The 21,481-nt window shown below is 45.2% G+C and overlaps 1 protein-coding gene across 2 annotated transcripts in view; it reads left to right on the forward strand.

Annotated features, from left to right (window-relative positions):
- Window positions 1-17: 17 nt before the first annotated feature.
- LOC149353328 (eEF1A lysine and N-terminal methyltransferase-like) overlaps window positions 18-21,481 on the forward strand; it is a 28,987-nt gene continuing 7,523 nt past the window's right edge. Inside the window, exons 1-11 of one of the 2 annotated variants that reach the window (XM_089582488.1) lie at window positions 20-417; window positions 531-759; window positions 939-1,147; window positions 1,296-1,431; window positions 2,921-3,039; window positions 7,531-7,674; window positions 9,387-9,573; window positions 12,656-12,836; window positions 17,812-17,928; window positions 18,020-18,096; window positions 19,661-19,793. In XM_089582488.1, coding sequence (XP_089438614.1) covers window positions 326-417; window positions 531-759; window positions 939-1,147; window positions 1,296-1,431; window positions 2,921-3,039; window positions 7,531-7,674; window positions 9,387-9,573; window positions 12,656-12,836; window positions 17,812-17,928; window positions 18,020-18,096; window positions 19,661-19,793 — 1,624 coding nt within the window. In that variant the 5' untranslated portion in view covers window positions 20-325. Of the gene's footprint in view, window positions 418-530; window positions 760-938; window positions 1,148-1,295; window positions 1,432-2,920; window positions 3,040-7,530; window positions 7,675-9,386; window positions 9,574-12,655; window positions 12,837-17,811; window positions 17,929-18,019; window positions 18,097-19,660; window positions 19,794-21,481 lie in introns of both variants that reach the window. The other variant, XM_089582489.1, reaches the window with a different exon arrangement.

The following is a 21,481-nucleotide window of genomic DNA, read 5'->3' on the forward strand; positions in this document are numbered from 1 at the left end:
AGACGAAGTGAAACTGTCCTGTTACATTTTTCTGGTGCTGTACGTGCGCGTTATAAATAAGTGTCCATCATAAGTCACGTTTATATTGAAATACTGATCAAAGGAAAGATCTTCCAACCCATTTTCAACCTGTTCCAACCCAACCAAATTTCTAACTTTGTGCTTCCTACTTTCTGCACTTCTCCAACTTGTCTCTCAAACCTCTAGGTCGTACGGCTCACGTACGGCTACACGTGCTTTGAGACGCGTTCGACCAGGTAGCTTCGAGTTTCGAGGAAGCGGTCTTGTTTCAGTCTTTTGTGCGCCTTGTAAATGACTGCCGATCATGAATCTTTTGCCGAAGACATCATCAGACTTCGCCAGTGAGAAGTACTGGAACGAGTTTTTCCGGAAACGAGGAAAAGCAGCCTTTGAATGGTGAATTTTTGTTCATCTCGTTGAGGCGTTCGAAGCGCGTTTGCAGTGCGCGTCGCTTGTGTGTTTACATTCTATTCTTGCTTCTATAATATCACTTTGATCTTTCCGGTTAGGTATGGGGAGTATTGGCAGCTCGCAGGGACGATATGCAGCTACCTGAAGAAGACTGACAAGCTCTTGGTTGTCGGCTGCGGCAATTCGAGTTTGAGTGCAGATCTCTATGACAGCGGCTACACGAACAATGTCAGCATCGATATTAGCGACGTGGTCATCCGCCAAATGAAACACAAGTACGCTAAGACGCGACCTCACATTCAGTTTCAGCAAATGGATGCGGCTGAGGTTTGTCCTCTTTGTTCTTTACTTGACAACTAAACCTGAGCATGTGAACGCTCAAAAGTGCATAGCAGTGTTTGAGTCTTAGTAGGGTCTATCTATTAACAGGTGATAGCTTTTATAGGTGTGGTGCACGTGTTTGAGTTGTGTGTCGACAGACTATTTTCGCCATCTGTTTCTTGCAGATGAAGTACGCAAATGAAGAGTTCAGTGTAGTGCTGGACAAGGGGACAGTGGATGCTCTGACTCCGAACAGTGATGAAACCACCATTGCGAAACTGTCTGCAGTGCTTGCTGAAGTGTCTAGGGTGCTCAGAGTTGGCGGCCGATTTGTGTGCATTTCACTGCTGCAGAAGCACGTCTTGGAAGCGTTGCTCAAGTGGTTTTGCGCAGAGTAAGCGGTTTTTTGCACTAACCTACACCCTCCTCCAGTTTGCAGTGTCCTGCTGTTTCACGGGCGCAGATATTTGTAATTCACACCTCTATGTCTGGTAGCGCATAATTAGCCAGCTCGGCACGTTTATTTCGTTCACATTTTTCAGCCCTGCTTGGACTTGGGTAATTCGAGTTCACCGTTGTGTGGATGCTGAAAAGGTGGATGAAGGTACATCGAGGCTAGTGCTTCCTGTGTTCGTGGTGGTCTTCACCAAGCTGAAGCGATTACCAGGGCTCGAAACAGTTAAGTGCTCTTGTTAGCATTTGTTTGGCTATTGAAATTTTGCGATCTCTGTTTCTAATTTTGTGGTCGGTTTGTATGCATTGTACCATGTAGTGTTGCGGTAAGTAAATGTTTGTCACAGTGCCGTCTATGGTCAAGGAAGTTCAGAGGCCAGTTGCATAGTGTTTAAAATTGCATACTTGAACATTTCAGAACTGGTTTTTCAAAGATCACTGCTGCGTAACACACTAGCAGGTTACATTATAGCGCACAGTGAAAACTGTTGAAAAAGAGATGTGTGTCATCTTTATGAGTAAATTGAACGACTCGGTGGCCTTATGTAGCGTGCGGAAGCTCCGTTTTCAGTTAAAGAAGGATCTTTGTCATTAGATTGTAGTAATCTATTGATATAGGCCAATTTCAGTTTGCCCTCAGTGTGTATTTAACCTCCTAATGGGTATTTTTTTTTTTTTTGAAAAGGGTACTGAAATGATGATGATTATTATTATGTAACAGTTGGGCGACATTTTTTCACCCTAGCTGTTGCATAGAAAAAAGAAACAAAAGGAAAGCGTACTATCGCTATAGGAAGAAGCGCAACCAACACGGCGCCTGTGTGCTCCGCTGTTCTTATTTATTTTCATCGCACTTTTACCTAGGTGGTAAGAAAAAGAAGTTAGAGCCGCCCTAGAATGCATCACGGACGACTTTAGTGTCTTTTTGCTACCACCGAAATAAAAGCATGATGGAAAGAAGTGCAAACAGTGAAGTGCCTAGGCTCTGCTCTGTTCGTGCTTCTTTCCATCGCCCCTCTACAGGGGAAAGAGAGAAGAGAAAAGGAGGGCGCACGCTGACTTTCCACGTGCGAGTCACTTAGTGCCTCGCATCCATTTAGCACCCATGCTGCCATCTGTCGGCAAACTAAAAAAATTGCTAAATCGGACACAAGAGTGCCAGGAAAACGCAGCAAGCTGGACTTGCAACAATTGGACTGGCGCTAAGCTAAGCATAATTGTGAAGTCAGAGGTTTTGACACGATAGCACGAATTAGGTCGGTGGAAAGTACTGTTGGTGGTGTACCAATAGCTTTGACAGTCTCGGGTAAATGGTGCGGGGTCTGTAGTATACGCACAAATAATATGTAGTAGTTGTGACGTCAGTTGTATGGGTAATAGGGCTGGATGTGATCAGGTAATGCGTGTGATATACCACTGTAGGGTAATGATATCAAGTGGAGTCTCAAAGTGCACAATTCAAAATGCATGTCTCAAAATGCATCATATATACATAACATGCCACAAAGCTCCCATTGAGTGTCATGATTTATGCAGCATACCGTTAATGTTTAGTAATTCTGTGTTCGGAATGCCTGAAGTAGGTGAATAATTCATTACGAGTTTTGAAGTTTTTGGTATCTGTTTGGTTCAAAGAAGGATTTTTTGTCTCATTTCTTTTTTTCTTTGATGAGTTGCTCACCTATTCACTTCTCTTGTGTATAATTATGTGCAGGTCACAGAACTGGCTCTTGATCCTGATCTGAAACCAAAACGTGTTCCTGCCTCCACTGTGTGCAGTGAGGTGTCTTCCACGCAGCAGTATGCTTTCCTTCGGCATCACATGGCCAGACGGTAAGAAACATGCAGTTGCTCTCTTCATTTCACACTTGTGTGAAATGCATTGATTATGGCTTATGTATTTTTTTTTTCTATTCCCTTTCTGGCAACCACTAAATGAGGCTTGAGCTACCTCTTGAGTGAGCAGCTCATGCACTGTGTAACACTCACAACTAGAGTGCAAACGGTGCTTTTTTTTTTGTATCTTACAGTGACTCTTCCATGCACTATATGAGTTGTGGAACAGCCACTGTCTGATGTGAGTGCCCACACTCCTGTGCACTGTTGCTGGTGCCACCTTTCAAAGTAGTGGCAAAGAACCACTAGATTATGTGATTATCTTTGTTAATTTCAGGAGGTGCTAAAAGCTTATATGCTAATGTCGGATTAAATACCATTTTTTAGTTGTATTTGCTAATCATACTGTGCTGCATCTGTGTTACATGTGAGTAGTTGCCTATTATTTGGCAGTATTTTTGTATTGTTTTACAACTGTCTTTATGAAAGTCAGTAGTCTTCACTAACCGTTCCTAGCATTTTCTGCACAGTTATTTATATTTTGCATGCCCTCTATGTGGTGTTTTACATGAGCTCCCACTGAAAGTTTTACTTTGGGGCTCCCTTGACTAACTTCATTCATGAATACGAAAGAAGCAAACAGCCACCAAAACCAAGGAAAGCGTTGGGGAATTTTTTTTAATTTGTGGGGTTGATCAGTGAGAAATTAGTTGCGTGATCAGTTTTTAACTCTTTCCCTGAAAGGTAATTGATTAGAAAGTAGAAGAAAAAACTCTCAGGGCGGTTACCAGTTTGTAATGTAAGATTCAGCGACAGCTGTTGCGGTAGTACTTTCCACCTTCCTTCCACTGTTACCACCCTTCGAGTCCTTCCCATGGCAACCACCCACTGTTAGCAAATTCCTCCGCTCTCTCCATACCCTCCTCCTCTCCTCCGACTGGTTCTCACATTAACCACCTTCCTGTTACACACTCCACTCTTGCCATACTCTCCTTCCAAGGTAACTGTCCTCCTTCCAGGATATCTGCCTCCAGGTGGTTCCCATGGAAATCCTTCTCCTCTCGCACATTCTTACTCTCTTGCCTTACCCTCCTCTTTCAGCGGTTACCACGTGGAGGGTGGTTACCTTGCCATCCAGCCTCCGGTTATGCATTGCTCGCTTTCTTCATACCCTCCTCCTCCCATGGTAACTACCCCCTGGATAGTCCCTGTGGTAACCACACTCCGGTTACGCATTCCTTCTCTCTCACCATAGCCTCCTCCTCCCTTCCGCGGTAACCACCCTACAGTTATGCATTCCTCTGCTCTTGTCATCCCCTCTCCTTCCACAGTAACCGCCTTCCTGATGGTTCTCATGACAACCACCCACTGGTTATGATAACTACTACTACATTGACGCGAAACCCAAGAATGTGTACTTGTACTTAACAGCTGTTGTTGCTGTAAGAACAACCACATGCCACCAATGTGATCTAAATCTGCGACCTTTGTAGGTCATGTACTATCGCGCGCAGTATGACTTGCAGCACTCCAGAGCGTGCCACACAGCGCTGGGGGCGGGCTCATAGCGAAGCATATGATGTATGCAAAGAAGAGAGGCGAGGGTTTGGTCATTCCAGAGATGCGTGTCGCCCCTGAGCTAGGGCATTCCAAGAGCGCTCATCAGCGAGCCTGGTTATCACTTCAATGACTGGTCTAGTTCACTAGAGAGGAGGAGGATAGGGGAGGGCTCAGGGGCAACGCGCATCTCTGGAATGGCAACAGTCTCGCCATTTTTCATCGCTCCCTCGCTGTGAGCTCAGCCGCCAAGGCACTGCGGAGGCGGTGGCACATTGCAAATCGTACTGCGCGCGATAGTACAGTACTCTGCCAACTGAGCTATGGCGGTGACTGTCCAGCCTGCTACTTTCGAGTGTATTTTTGTTGCGTGTGAGCAAGCCTTGAGAGTGTTCACCATTGCCATCCACGTTCAGAGTGATGGGTGTATCACATCCTGTAATACTGCAAGTGCCGCGTGGAACATGATCGAATGCTGAGTGCAGCAGCTGTGCAAGAACACACTTATGCTGCCTATACACGATTTTAGCTTTGATGCCTGGTTGCCACCATCTTACTTTGCTGGTGGCATTCCTTATGAGACTGGCTGCTGCACTATTTTCGTGAATGCTGCCCGGCAGCGTGGTGTTTTTTACGGTGTTCCTGAACTGATAATATGGCTAATTTTATGTAAGTGAGCCAACAGACTGCATCATCCGAGTAAGAGACGGTCAGTGCTGCATGGCGGAAGCGGCTGCAAGTAGCAGTAGTGTCAGTAGCGACCAGTGCAACGCCGGAGGGCAGCACTTTGCTTACTACTGAGATGTGTATGTTTTGTCATTTGTGGAGCATATTTTTTGAGCTATGAATTGGAACCGCAATTGTGATTGCAACTGTGGACATAACCACACAGTGAAGGAACCGCATGCGCAGCTACCTGTTGCGCGATGCAGGTATACTACGGCTCACCGCAGTAAATCTGCATCATGCAATGATCATCGCGCAGTGCGGCCTGTTTCTTGTATACCGTATAAACGCGTGTAAGGGCCGCACCCGTGTACGAGCCGCACCCGTGTACAAGCCGCACCCTGTTTTCCCGTAGGAAATATTTAAATAAAAAAGATCCGTGTAAGGGCCGCACCCAAACTATCCACAACCCACGAAATGCACGCGCCGTGGCCTCCGCGATCAGCTCCGGCTGCGAGCAACAGGGCGCTTGATCGCGGAGGCCACACGCACTCACAGGAGCTTCCAGGTGCCGTCCATGGATGGCGTCCGAGGCCAAGTCTCATCATCATCATTGTTAACTTTTTCTTCCGCCGTGAGCTCCCACTATTCATATCGACATCAGTATCACCAGCTCCAGCTTTTTGTTGCTGTCAAAGGCATGGGAGTTGTGGTAGCATGTTAGTTCGCCGCAGTTGTGGCTTTCGTGTGCTGTCGCCGAGCGTTAAAATTTTAGCACGATGGACAAGTACTTATAGCTACACGGCTGAGAGTTTGCTCTTGGCCATGGCAAGCGTGCTGCGGGCAGGAAATTCGACGCGGCCGAGAAGTGGGTCCGACGATGATGCAACCAAAAGGATGCATTGATTAGCACAAGCTGCAAAAAGCCCGCTTTCCGAGCCAAGTTATCATTGGCAGAGCTCATACATTAGTTGAATATGTGTGCTTGTTGTGTTGGGTGTAGCTTTAAAAAAACTGTACTGTTAAAAGGTACCTACCTACAAGGTCAAGTACGATTAGTGCAAAACCACTTCTGCTTCTGCATTGAACTTTGTTGATAATTGTTCAATGCGTATTATCCAGGGAAACATAACATCCAAAACCACTAAGATTTTAAAAAATGTGACTCAAGAGTGACCATTTATTTATTTTCACTTACTGAAAAAGCCAGTGTGCACTTTCTGGCTCAAGGTGTGATGTTTTCTAGTGCTTGTAGGCATCTGTCTGCATTTTCATTGTCCCCAGCATGAAAGAAACTCCGCAACATAACATATCCAGGTCCAGCGATGGCAAGGGCGGGGGTAACTGGGACCTCTTTATTGTCACTATTGCCATTTAAAAAAAAAAAATGTTTTTAATGCTTTGCCCCATAGCATTTATGCGCTGCACAGAAGCCGCTGCGGCAACTGGCCGACTATTACACTGCTCTTCTGCTCAGCCTGCTTGAATTTTAGCATACCTTCTGTTGGTGGCTAAATGTGTTGTACAGTCAGAATTTGACAATGAAAATTGTATTATTTTTTTATTTACATAATACTGCAGACCTCATGTGGTCCAAGCAGGAAGGGCAGATAACAAGGCATATTTACAAACGCCATAAAGTTGGTACATAGACAAAAGGTTTCACACATGACACAAATGAGCGAAACAAGTCAAAGGAAATACATTGCACATCAATTTGCCCATCAAAATTCATTGCTAAGAGTCCTCTCAAAACTCTCACTTGAGACGATCTCTTCAGGCAGTGCATTCCACTCGTGAAATAGGGTGTTAGGGCATGGGTATGTTGGTGACGGGTTTTTCGTGTGGTTGAAGGTGTAACATAAGGTGAAGAAGAAATTCCAAACTTTCCCTGGATGAGGGAATGGAGAAATAATAGTCGAGCAATTTTCCGTCTTATATGAAGAGGTTTAATTTCGTTGGCGGACATTAAACCAGATGGGGAATCAGTTCTCTTGAATTTATTGTAAATGAATCGCTCAGCCCGTCTTTGTATGTTTTCTATTTTATTATTGACATTAGTATTACTGGGATTTTACATAATCCAGAAATTTGTAAAAGAGAAGCAGTATAACTTCATGGCATGTTTTTATTGCGCACATTTCTGTGCGAATGAATCGGGAAATCATACAAGCCAGAAATATAGCAGTGAGGTTCTACTTTTTCCTTCTTTTGTGACTTCGGTTCTTCCGTTGTACAGTCTCTGCTTTCCTCTGGTGGTTGTAGGAGGCTTGACAGCGGTGATGAGGTCTCATTAGAGCTGTGTGCTGCTGGAGGTGATGTGCCTCGCTACCGCCTCTACATCTGTGATCGGCCCCCAACGTCCTCGGCACCCATCAAGTTTGCCATCTTCGTTGCTCCCCAGGGCAGGTGATTGCACCACCTTTGTGTTATTTAAGCTGTGTAAACAGGTACATACATGGCTGAATACCAGCATGGCTTGGCTTCAGCTACAGTTGGCTGGCTGCAGTTTTTATCTTATGCTTGTATTGGGGAAACGTGCTGTGTTTTGAGAGTAAATACAGTGAAATCTCAATGATACAAATTTTAGGGGTTTCTGAAAAATGCTGTGTCAACCAAAATGCCCAAAATTTGTATGCAAATGCATTCTTGCAGATTTGTGTGCGACTGATGGGATTTAATTATGGCCGCGTGCCAATGCTCACTGCTTGCGGTGCATACTGCACAACTGGCGACCGCACTTTGGCACTGTGCGAGCAGTGCTTAGTGCTCGAGGGTGCAGGTGTGGCTCGCACAATCATATCATCCATGGGAGAGTGTTCTAAGCAACCACACTTCTACACATTTTGCAGAATGGACTCTGGGCTGGGAATTTCACAATTTTGTATTAACTGTGATTGTATCACCATAATTCTGTGTACTTGATGCAAGACCTCTGGCAATCCCAATACTTTACTTCGCACATTGCGTTAATGTTGGCTTGTCTTATTACTTCACTGTTGGCTTTCCAATGTTGGCTTATAATGCTGTTTTTCATATTGTAAATGGTAGGGTTTTAGCATGGTTAAACCGAGTAGGATGAGTGAAAGCAATTGAGGCAACACCGCCTCAAAGGCATCCACATAAAAAGACACGGCACGAGTAGCATGCGTCTATTGGCCGCTGTGTGGTTGCACGCGTTGAGAGCGGGGACGGCGGAGCAAGCGGTGACGTGGTGTGGGTGGGAGTATTGGCCAAGCAGGAGAGCTAGGAGTGTAAACGATGTTGTGGAATGGCAGCACCATTGGCAGTGATGGCACAAACGTGCAAACATTGCAAGATCTTGCTAGGGGTTTACCTAACAGAATAGTGCTTTCACACTAAAAAGGTCCAGCACGAGCAGTACGTGCCTATCGCCACCGCGCAGTTGTTCGCATGATTCCGGTGTAGATAGTTCTTGCGTGTTGGAAGTAGGGACGGCGCGGAAAACCGATGATGCAAAGCGAAGGGGCTGTTTCCTGGAGCAACAGTGGCAGGCAGACCGAGAGAGGGACCGTGAGGGAAGAAACAGGCATTTCCGCAGTCGGTCTGGCGGCAGTGGCTGCGCGACCGCGCGCGCTCTCCTCTTGCTTGGCCACGGTGCCCCCGCCTCCCCACCCCACTCGTAGCGGCATATGTTGCGTGAGCTGCGACGGAGGTGGCGGCAGCTGCTGCCACAGTCGCGTTATAAGCACGGTCACGAAACGTTTCTCCGCGGTTATGACTTCAGGTAACGGGGATTTACATAAACATTTTTAAAGCAGGAAGAAAATGTCGGTTATACTTTACAGTGCATGTTGGTATTTGCAGGGTAGTTTATGCAGTGCCCACTTGTGAGTGCTGCATACAGGACACTATTGGAAGACTTTTTAAAGCTGCTAAATGTAATTGGCATGAATTTTGAAATAATTTTTCGAACTTCTTAGAACTTTGACTAATTTTATATAATGTCTTGACTAGGTCAAATTGATGTAGGTCAACCATAATTTTTTTTTTTACCTAGAAAAGGTAAGTAATTGCTTTTCTTTGCCTTGCTTGTTGGACCGCTGACCTTTATTGAGAGCACAGCCAGAATTGTGACACCTGGGATGGCGAGTGTGCAGGGAGGCAGAGTGGTTGTTTGGTTCCACGGAAGGCCGTCGGCAGCTTGCGGCGTCTTGCCAAGCTGAGCGCCTAGTGGTGGTCCACTTGTGCCGTGACCAGACCTACTCGGGAATGGAAGAGGTCAAGAACGAGGTATCCCAGAACATAATGGAGCTAGCACCACCTTCGCATGTGCTGGGAATGCAGGTCAGCACATCTCATTGCATCTGATTCCTTTTCTGTAATTCCCCTTCTTCCAGTGTCATTGCTATTATTCTTTGCTGTTTCTTGTTGTGGGTCCGCATGTAAGTGGAGATGCGGGTCTTGAAGTGGTAAAAAAAGTGCAAAATTTCAATTGTTCATAAATGGCATATTTGGATTCAGTATATTCTAGAGTACCTACCTGCAAAGTTTCAAGGTCTCATTCGACCTCTAACTGTTACAAAACAGTTGATATACTTGACGTCTCCGAAGCGCCGAAATGGCGAGTTCGGAGCAAAATACGGCAGCATTTCGCACCCTTTGCTTTCCGCAACCGCATCCCTGATGGCTGCCATCTTGGTCCTAGATCCCTTCCCTACATACTGGTATTACTCACTTGGAAAATCCTATTGTAACATCCGTATTTCACTGTTTTCTGAGGCCTCTACAATGACCTCAAAATGGCTGGCGTATGCATTTCAAATGTCATTTTCTCAGGTTAACGTTTTTTGGCAACATGGATAGACTTACGAGTGTTTTTGTTATGTTTTATAGTGCAGTTTAAATTAATCTTATTCCATTGAATTCACAAAGAACTGAACTATGCAGCTATGCAATTTTTTGATGCCTGAGTCGAATATATCAAATTTTCTGAAAAATGATGCCACCTAACTATATTTGGGAATTATAGAGCTTCAACATAATTGAACGTTTTTATATGATAATATATCGCAATAAGAATATAAATAGTATAGCTCTGCATGGCAGGTCTTTGGCTAGAGTTCCATTTCAACTGGAACCAAGAAATATTGATGCAAAGTGTCTTGAGGACCCATAAGAAATTAGCTAATTAGGCTTCAGTTATTTTGCTATGATATGAGAACTAATTGAGGTGTACAAAAACTAATTATATTTTTGAAAACAGGAAGAAATGCCTGCACACACCTAACTTCATTACAACGTCTATAATAAAAAAAAATTAATTTCATGATTCGGGTCTCTCCGTAAGAAAGCATCACAATTTTCTTATAACTGATGAGAAAAAGATCTGAGAGCAGTTATTTTCTTCACAGGTGTGTGTGCTGTATTGATTAGCGACCTGAAAATAATGTTGCACTGAGTGTAATACTGGGAGTCACATATTCCGTGATTGAACAGGTGTGAAGTGACAATCCCCAAAATGGACACCCTATGGATTTGCCTTTGCTAACATATCTAGTTTAAGACGAGACCAGCTGTTGTGTGTTTTCTGGCATTCTGTGTCCAATTTAGGACAAGTGTCATCCAAAGCTTTTTTTTTATTTGCCGATAGATGGCATCGGGGGTATGAAATGACCATTTTGATATCATTACTAAATAAAATTGTCCGTTAGGATGTTAAGTGATTTTGAGCCTTTATGGAAGACCATGTATCTGACATATCACACCTAGTTCAATCTGTTGTGCAAGTACAGCATCATTTGTGGTGTGGTTCAGGAGGTACGACTAGATAACCACCTTTGTAAAAGGATATTTGTTTATTGTTGGTTTTTGATTGATTATAGTTTGTTTATTGTTGGCTTTTGATTGATTATTTTATTAATGTCATTGCCATGTTACTTGGTGTTGACTTTTTTTGCGCTTTTTAAAAATTTTGATGAAGAGGTGAGTAATGTCTATTGCCTATTACCGATCGTGTGACTTTGTTTGAAGTAAGAACTGATTTGTTTACATTGGCAGGCCTTCATTACATGCACGGTTGTAGTATTGATTGCCCCATGCTACAAGATCTACCTTGTTTTAGAAGAGCTTCGAAAATTCTACCGTGAATCTTGATTGTGGACTTGCTCTGCTCAACTGTAGGTTCTTTTTACTTTAGTCAGTCATAATAATAAATCAGAATTTATTTTTGTGTTTTTCAGTGGGCATTTCATGGCTCTTAATGTCATGCTCTTTGCCACTTGACAGCTAAAGGAGCCTGCGATTCATATTTGCGTGTAGCAAAGACTGAAGAAAGGGCATCGGGCAGTTCTGTAGCAGAGTACTTAGCATGGCCTTTAAGAGCATGGAATATGCAGCTTAGTTGTGCTGTGCATGTGGTGTGTGTTGCCTTAATAGGGTGAAGCATTGAAAGAACCCTGAATGTTATGTGGAAATGTAACTAATGCGGCACTTATGGAAGCCTTCGGTTACAAGTAAAGTATTTTTTTTGTTGTGTGACTACTGTACAATAAAATAGCTGGCCTTAACAATGCTGCTTTTCAGGTGCCTGAAATACAAGCTAGTTGTTAGAGCAGAAAGCTAACTTCATTTGTGAATCTCCCCAGGTGGTGCAAAAAAAAGAAAAAATGTAGCCGGCTTAAGCTATGGCATGATACGTTTAATTCAGTGAGAAGCTGTCATAGGCACCTGAGCTTAGTATCTGCTTTGGCTGTTGTTAGGTTTTTACGTTAAATGAGCAGTGTGCATACTGGTCGTAAGTGCAAGTGTTTGCCTTCTCTTTCTTCTTCATCTTCCTTTCTTTCTGGGGGGGACGTTAAACCCCAGTAAACCAAACCTTTTTTTTTTTGTGACAGTTATCTCTATGATGATCCTTAAACTGCTTCTCATTGTAAAAGGTGAATTATTTTTTTGGCGTGATTGCTTTATAAGGGGAGGAGGCACTTTTAATGATAACTGGAGATGTTAGCATGATAATATAGCTGTCAGGCTATTCTAGATGAGTGTGAATAATATAGCTGTCAGGTTTCTTTAGAAGAGCATGATAAGGAAGATTGCTACTCCTTGCAATGGCCATCTGCTGTTGCCATGGCTCACATCAGTTTATGTAGCCTTATGTTTCAGTTTCTCTAAAATGTTCAAATGAGGTTCATGTGAGCAATTTTGTTGATTCTGGCTTGCCAATTATAGATGGTTGATTACAAACCAATAAGGGCTCCTACTTGTATGAGACACCATCGAGCAGCACTGAGCTAGTCTTTCTTGTCTTTGGGCATGGCATTGAGCTTTATTGCTTTTCGTCAGATATGAAACTGTTTATTTTGAACAGTCTGTACATGAAAATAAACTGCTGAGCTGAGATTTTTTGCATTTTCCTTTGCAATGCCAGGTGCCGTTTTTGTCAGCGGGCAAGGATGTAGGCCACCGTGAGGTTCGGCACCGAGGCAAGAGTGCATTAAGTGGCGAATATGTCATCGAAGATGTCACTATGGAGGATGGCGGTGGTGTGAGGCGCCTGATATTCCTTGACAAGCCACATGTCATCCAGACAGAAGCAAAGCTTAAGCAAGGTGAGCACATCCACTTTCTTGAGGCCAAATGGCGACATTACAGTAGCCGACAAATTTTTTGGACCCCAATAGTTCGGACTTGTACGATATTTCAGACGTCGTTACACCTCATTGATTATGTACATACAATTACACCTCGACGTAACAAACTTCAGTGTAACAAAATCCTCGATGTAATGAAGTATTTCAGTTTTAATAACTTCACGTCCATAGAACACTATGTACTTTTAGCTTCAGTATAATGAAGTAGATTTTGCCGCACTTTCAATGTTTCACAATTTCATTGCTGGCTGGAAACGAACCGTAGGGAAAAATTTTATCGCGGGCACGTGGGTTTGAGCAGAGCGCATGCTGAAGCACGCATCAGAGTGCGTATGTAATGCAGGCGTCACCCAGGGGGGCAGACAGCACGGCCCGGCGTGAAGCTACTGTCGCCAACCACGAAGTCACAGTGGTGGCTACGGCAGAAAGCATTGTCGTGTCGGCAGTGTTAGTGGTGTGCTCGGGCCACTTACAAGAGAATGAGAACAGCAAAACCACAACTCAAGACGGGTGGCATCGTCCCCGTCGCCATGAGGTGGTAGGCACAATAGACGGGCTGAGGTGGCTCATGAGCTCGCAACATAATCAAGACGTATGTAATACCGTTGCTGCTGGCTAAGAAATGGCAGAAGTAAGGGGCCACTTTAATTGCGAATAAAAGGTTTTTCCTGTGAGTTATTCGCAGCATGTTTTCAACAGGTTCTTGGCAGGTTAGGAGACGAATTTCGATGTAGCGAAATTTCAGTATTAGGTATGAAGTAAACTGCCGATTTTACCGACTTCGGTAAATCGAGTTTTAACTGTATTTACAACCGATATTTCGTGCTCTGGAGCCTGAAAGGTAGATTTTTCAGAGTGGGCATCTGTGCGGTAGTCAAACTGACTTGCTACTGCCAAGGAGTGTGCCATTGTTCACTGGACAGATGGATTGGCTTGGATAGGCATAGCAATTTCTGTCTCGATGTTGTCACTCGGGGCAGTGGTACACACCTCTCTCCTTTATGAAGCCCTTTGCATTGTGGTCCCCCCATGTAGTGATTGCAGTGCAAGAAACAGCTTACAAGGATAAGTGTGCAATTGCTGTGACAATGCGACAGCGGGAGTAGCGGCTTGGACGCTGCTGCCTCTCATGCTGTTGGGTGCAGGCAGGGGTGGGGAGGGGAGAGGTCGCATTCATTTGCTTCCTGCATCTCCCAGTCTTCCTAGAAATAGATGATGCCTTGCATCTGCTGCAGTCGCACAGAATATGTTTGTGCAGAGCTGCAGCAAGGGGTAAACTTTGCGGCATAATTCGCAGGATGACCTGCGGTGTGCGCAACCAGTATCGGCAATGTGTGGTGCCTACATTATGGAAGCATGACTCTGACTCAGATACAGTAAAAGCTCGTTAATTCGAACTTCACGGGACCGGGAAAAAAGTTCGAATTATCCGATGTTCGAATTATCGAATGGCCGCGAAAAAAACCGGCAAGAACCATTTGCATTACGGTATATGTGCGGTATTTACTCGCGCAACAAACCCACTCGCATAATGAACCCACCCACCCCCGAATTTTGCCAAATAATTTGAAAAAAAAAAAAAAAATGCGTCCCTCCGTCTCGCGCCGTCACGGTCCACAACGCATTTCTTGGCGGTGCGCCAAGATGCCAAGATGCTGCCCGGCAATAACATCACGGTATGTTTACTTTTGGCGTTAGCTCTAGCAAGGGGGGAAGCCTCGTTTTCAGTACGTTCGCCTTATCGCATGGGCGATTGGGGCGGACGCCATCTACTGCCACTCAATCATTGGAATGCGCGAAAGCAGCAGCAAATGCCTTTTGCAGCGAACAGAGCTAAAAGCCGGCGTCATGATCGCGGCGGACCGCGTGATTCCGTTGGCGACTGATGGGTGGAAGGATGGACGACACTCGCAAAGAAAAAAAAAAGTTTTCCACGCATAATTTGTAGCGCCCGTCCGAAGTCATAGCCTTTCACGGGCGTTGGCTGGGACCGCGCCGACAGTACTTATCCGTATTTCTGAATTTAGTTGCGAGTTCCGGAGGTTGCGCGGAAGAGGGGATAGGCAGCCGCCACCGCCGCCGCCAACCCCTACCCTCCGGTGCCGCCTAGTGCCGCCGGCCGCCGTGCCTGTGATGGCGCCATGTAGGCTTTAACCACTCATCCACGGTTTTATCTGGTTCCATCTTCTGTCCCCGTTTAGGACTTGCGCAGCCTCTAACTATGCGGAGATGCGTTTTTTTTTTTTTGGCCACGTGCTGTGCGCCAAGCCGCACAGGCGCGGCGGCGCGTAGTTCGAATTATCCGTAGCGGAACCGACTCGCTTTCGAATTAACGGGCTTTTTTATTCACAGATCTCTATGGAGTTTGGCCGGACCAAGCAGTGTTGTTCGAATTATCCGAAATTCGAATTATCGAGGTTCGAATTAACGAGCTTTCTACAAGCTAATATCGCATGTGGTCAGAACATAATGGAAGGCAAAATTAGTGATATTTTTCAAGCCGATTCTATCATGGGAAAGTGATTTTTTTTAAGTTAACGGATTTTTTTTTTTTTACTGTTTGGTTGTTCAGGCTATTTTTCAGGTCCGCTGAGTCCAAAAAATTGTTTTGCTACTGTATATGCTCCAAACTAAGAGTTGTCTGTGATTGTGACTTTTTCCCAGAATGTGCCTTCACAGCGAGCTCCCGCTAACATTATTTTTTTTCTTTTTCTCTGCCCATACTAATATATGTCTCCCGCTGTCTATATCGGCCAGGGAACTTTTATTTTAGAGCGCAGCTCTTTGGCGTCCGTTCCTGGGTTTCGCGTCGTCGTCGGCCTCGTAACCAGCTCCGCCCCCCTTTCATCCCCCCGGCGCTAGCAGCGACCGACTGATACCGCTGGATGCCGCTAGAGAGTCAAGATAACGTGACTGCATAGAACACCGTCGCCGCCATGCAGGAAGAGGAGGAAAGGGTCCCCCCCCCCCTGTCGGCCTCGTAACCAGCTCCGCCCCCCTTTCATCCCCCCAGCGCTAGCAGCGACCGACTGATACCGCTGGATGCCGCTGACACCGCTAGAGAGTCAAGATAACGTGACTGCATAGAACACCGTCGCCGCCATGCAGAAAGAGGAGGAAAGGGTCCCCCCCCTGTTCTTGTGTGGCGGATAGGGTGCTCTTCAGTTGCCGACGCGCCGGTTATTTCACGTAGGCCCCGGCACGTCGACGAATACGTGACCACCTTCCCACGGCTAGACCTGGTTCTTAGCGCTGCGGAAGCGAGGGTATCATATTGTTTGTGTCGGCATCGGCGGCGTTGTCCCTGAAACCAACTCCGCAGCTGGGGTTGACTCACTATCGAAAAGGTGAAACAGCTTATTTGCTGCGCTCAAATTTCGCATTAGGAAGTAACGTAATCGTCGGTAATTTTTTCTTTCTTTTTAAAGTCTAACGTATGTCTATATCGGTAATCGCTTCTCAGCCTACAGGGCACTTTTATTTTGCTTTCTCTTTAAAGCCATTTCTAACATATGTCTATATTGGCAGCCCGTTGTGCCACCTGGCGGTGTGGGCAGGTCACTTTTATTTTTCTTTCTTTTTAAAGCCCTTTCTAACATACGTCTATATCGGCATCAGTATCACCAGCTCCAGATTTTGTGGCTGTCAAAGGCACGGGAGTTGTGGTCAACATTACTAGAGCAAACTTGGTTGTGGTAGCATGTTAGTTCACTGTATTTGTGGCTTTTGTGTGCTGCCACCGAGCGTTGCAATTTGCACGATGGGAAAGTACCTGAATAGCTAGTAAGTTACTGTGTCAAATACTTGATATTCTGGACGCAGCTGGCTCACACTGGTTAATATGGACAGGCTCTCGACTGGAGTCTGTCTCAAAGTGTGGCCTGCACGACCAGTGATTGTCCAGATAGCTGACTTCAAACTGGAATTGCTTGATGCAGTGTTGCCCACATGCCTCTGACATGTGTGCAACGGCAGGCGTGATGACGACCAGAGGGCCTATCACCGAAAAATAGTCCGGCCTCATGGTATCGGTTTGCTTCTCTTGAGTTTCATGCCAGCCCGCGATGAAGGCAGCTGTTGGCCGCACACCGCTGAGCCAGCCTAGCACAGCTGCGCGCTGTTTCGAACCCTTCTTGACGTGTCACCTATATTTTAATATTTTAAAAGAAGGCGTCTCCCCATTCTGATGCCATTGCATGTCTCTCTTTTTCGTTCTAGCCGCCGCGGTGGCTCAGCGGTTATGGTGCTCGGCTGCTGACCCAAAAGACGCGGGTTCGATCCCGGCCGCGGCGGCTAGAATTTCTTTGGAGGAGAAATTCTAGAGGCCCGTGTACTGTGCGATGTCAGTGCACGTTAAAGAACCCCAGGTGGTCGAAATTTCCAGAGCCCTCCACTACGGCGTCTCTCATAGCCTTAGTCGCTTTGGGACGTTAAACCCCATAAACCAAACCAAACCATCTCTTTTTCGTTCTCATCTGCATGGTTCTTTCATTCTCATAGAGCCAACACATACAGTATTCAAGTACTGCTTGTAGTTCGTGCACAAGGCTCTGCTTGTGCAAAGGCTCCACCGCTACTATGCCGCACTGTGACAGCTGTTGTGGAAGCCGCTGTGTACCATTTTGGAACAGTTCTGCTTCGACACTCCTGACAGTGTGCGTGCAGTAGCGAGTTTATCTGAACTGTGAAAAATCATTGTTGCTGTACAGTTGCCATCTCAAAAGCACTTGACCATTTCCCAGGTTCTCACACAAATAAGTTTGCTGCGACATGATGTAGACGGTGTCTGTCAGTTTTTTACGGTCCGTTTGATAATTTGACCTTTGGATCATTTGTATGTTTTTCTTGGTCCTTTGAACTGCAAATTAATGATGTTTCACAGTATGCTGTTGGGACTTAATCTGTTCTTTTCTTTATTTCTCTCCCCCATCAGTCAAGTGCAAGGGAAAAAAGAAAGCCAAAGTGTGGCAGGTTGTCGCAGACAACCTCCTCTGCGAATACTATAAGTACATGGTTGCTGGTATTGCCTTCGTAATGCCCAAGGGAACAGGTGAGAGATATTACTAATGGGGCATAAAGCTCTGCAATGCTGGTTTTGGCTGCTGCCAGTGCCTGTGCATACCTTATGTTTTGAAATCCAGAGGGACCAGCCAGTGCACTCATGATTGGATTGGGTGGAGGTACCCTTCCACTTTTCCTGGTCACCAAGTTTCCTGCGGTAAGTGGATTGTGGTGGGCTTTAGATAATTTGTTCCTGAGTTTGCATTTTTTTTTCCCATTATTTTTGCTGCTGGTTGAACAGAACAGTGAGTTAAGGAGAGTTGTCTGGCATACACTCAGTCCATAAAACTACATAGTACACCTTTGTTTAAATCTTAAAATATAGGTGAACTCAGCAATTTTTTATGTTGTGTTATAGGCAGTGTGTGTTTGTCACTGCTTATCTCAAAATGTTTTCATGATGAAAATCAGATTTCGAAACCTGACCTGTGAAAATTTAAAAAAAAAAACTCAATGGCATTTTCTTGGGCGACACGGTGGAAATGCGTTGTTTTGTATCAGCAGTGCTATACTTTAGCAGATCATCAAAGTTGGCACCTTCTTTGACTCTGAGGTTTATTTTCTCCTCTCAGTGTTGCTAGAGAGCTGAAACCTCCAGGGCTTAGCACAGTATATCTAGTGCTTTTGATGCTTGGCCAAACGTGTTATCATGTTCTGGCATTATCTTCTTTGCACTTGTGATGTGCTTGTAATATGCTTTTGATCTTAATTTTTCTCATGATACACAGAAGCCAGGCAATAGCGGCCTGTTGTCGTCAGTGATGCTACATGTGGCACGGTGTGGATTTAAAGGAACATAGCTAAGGCTAGCGAGTAGTTTTTGGCTGCTTAAAATAAATAAATAAAAAAAATGCCAGAGAGAGAGCGAGAAGTGAAAGTAAAGCAAGACTAGCATTAAAGGATCAAAAAGTTTTCTGGAGCAGCTTGTGTAAGCAACCAAACTTTATTTGGTATGACAAGATTTAAGAACTGGTCTACAGCCCAAAAATGTAACATGGGCTCCTGTGTTGTCTATAGAGAGACCGACACAGAGGAAAGGAACAGCAGGGAGGTGTTGTCTAGAGGTTTCTGCTACCTTAGTAAGGTTAGCTGAGCTCTGCTGGCATACTGTTATAAATTATGGCTCTTCAGGCTGAGTGATGATAACAGTGGGTCGAGGTACACCTCTTGCTGTTTTGGATCGAAGGACTCTTGGGATTGTTTGACAGAAGTGACTGGCCACCAACTTCAGAGATAAGAGAAAATGCTAGTTCGGGTAGAAATGCTTATAAAAGGTCTCGACAAATCATCATGGATGGCTGCTTATGAAAGTGTTATAACTCGGCTTGCTATCATCTGTGTCCTTCAGAAAAAAATTGAAGTTCAGCTGTTGAAAGGCACTTCACAGCAAGTGTACCTTACACTGGTAATGCTCTCTGAGAATTTGTGCTTGACTGTGCCAAAACCATTCATAAAATAAATAACAAATGCTCTAAGACGGTGCCAGAAACATAGAGTCTGTGATGCATTTTGGGCTGCAGGAACTTGGTTGACTGAAATTGACTGATTTATATTACATGTAGTGTCTAAAACAAGAAGCCATTTTTCAGACAGCCTGAGTTATTTGGCATAGGCATGTTGAACTGTTTTGAATGGATGGTTTGCCACAGATACCAACTTACTGATCTGCTTTCTTTTTCATTTTTTTCCTTTTGCATCTGCTGCTGCTTTTTTCTTGCCAGCTACAACTGTCGGTCATCGAGTTGGACCCTGAGGTAGTGGATATCGCCAAGCGCTGGTACCTTCCTGAGAATTGTCCTATGGATATCTGTGTGGAGGATGGGCTCAACACCTTTGAAAGACTCTCCAAAGAAGGCATGTGCTTCCATAATTGCCTCTTGGATATGAAGTATGGCACCAATATTTGATGTGTGACGCATGCACATGCATGTGCTAATGACATCGCTTAAGTTTGATATTGAACTTCAAAGCTGAAGTTTGATCTGGTGCTTTATGCAACTCTTCATTTGCCTTTTCTTTTTATTGGCATGCCATGGCTTGTGATCCAGTTGAGCCCACTGATAACGTCCGCAGATATAGCGAACGCTCGCTTGTTACGGCTGAGGGCTGTGCTATCATCAAAATGCACATTGAGGCAGTGGAAGTGTGCCACAGATACAACAAACACCGAGTGGCCACACGGGTCGGCCAGAGCGATTGAGATGCTACAAACTCAGCCCCGCAGTAGGGGGTTTCACACTTCCTGCGGGCGCAGTGATCGAAGTGTGTCTCTCGGCCCCACGACACAACCCCCCCCCACTTCCCTGAAAAGAATGTGGTGACCTGAGAGGGGAATAATAAAGGTGGGATGTTATGCAACGCAGAAAGTGTTCACTAGATGCGGCAGTCAGAATTGTATGCCTTGAAATGAGACACTTGCGCCGGTGTAAACCACAGCAAGCGTCGCTCTACCATCTTTAAGCACGAGCATGGATGGCACTGCCCGGCGGCTGCTGTGTGTCATCAGCAATTAGCGCAAGCAGCGGTGCTTTAGGGCTCATTCTTTTACACTACAGCAAAAAGGCCAGGATGACAAATGAGTTTGTTTTATTTGACGAATATGCCACTAGGCATAAGTTTAGAAGGTAGCTGGGGATGACGCATGACTGTTTGGTGTGTGGCTTGCTACGTTTGACCACTGCATAGTGAAAAAGTAGGAAGTCCCTGCTTGTGCAGAAAACAGTGTGCTGCCTTCTCTGACTGCGGTGACCATGCTCTTCTGTCGCCAAATGCAAACTGGGCACAGATGTGTACCTCTGTATGCTAGGCATGGGCATCATTCTCGCTCTCAAGGTTTCCTACCGGCGGTTTGCCCCGGCGCATGCCGATAGCAGCTGACCGACCTAAGGGCCGACGTCCCTTTAAGGATCCCTTTGTTTGCTGCCACGGAAATGATTAGTGCCGCTTAGATTGAACTGTGCGTTGAGTGCATCATGACTTGCTTCTGTGGAGAGGATTTATAGACTCGGAAACGATGGAGGACGCACTCGGTACACCAATGTGCACAGATGCATGTGGATTTGTTGCAATGCATTGTTGATGCACAGCTGGTCAGAACACAAGTCGTTTAGATTTAATTCTTAGGTTAGGTCGTTTAGGCTGTAATTGGCCATTGTACCCAATGTACGAGCACTCCCTGGCTCCCTGGTTAGAATTTGGTGAAGACAATGACAGGGAGCCCAACCTACCATTGTTATTTAAAAAGTTTTCGTTATTTATGCATGAAATGTAGCAAATTCAGAATAGATGTGTGGCTCTGTATGCTGGTTGCAGAACTACATTTTATTTTAAGCTAGCTGCTGCAGTTGCTGAATAATTATAATTAGACTCTCATAAAGCAAACCCCGGGGTGTCAAGTAATTAAGGAGAAAGTGCACAAGTGTTTTACATCAGCATGTTCACAAAGCCTTGTTCTGTGTAATGAAGCTATACTTTTGCACCATTTGTGGCTTTACGCATTCACTGCGACAGCGATTTTCGAGAGCCTTAATCCCTGTGTGTCG

Source organism: Amblyomma mixtum, chromosome 3, assembly GCF_055824585.1.
Source record: "Amblyomma mixtum isolate Tamu chromosome 3, ASM5582458v1, whole genome shotgun sequence".
Lineage (NCBI taxonomy): Eukaryota > Metazoa > Arthropoda > Arachnida > Ixodida > Ixodidae > Amblyomma > Amblyomma mixtum.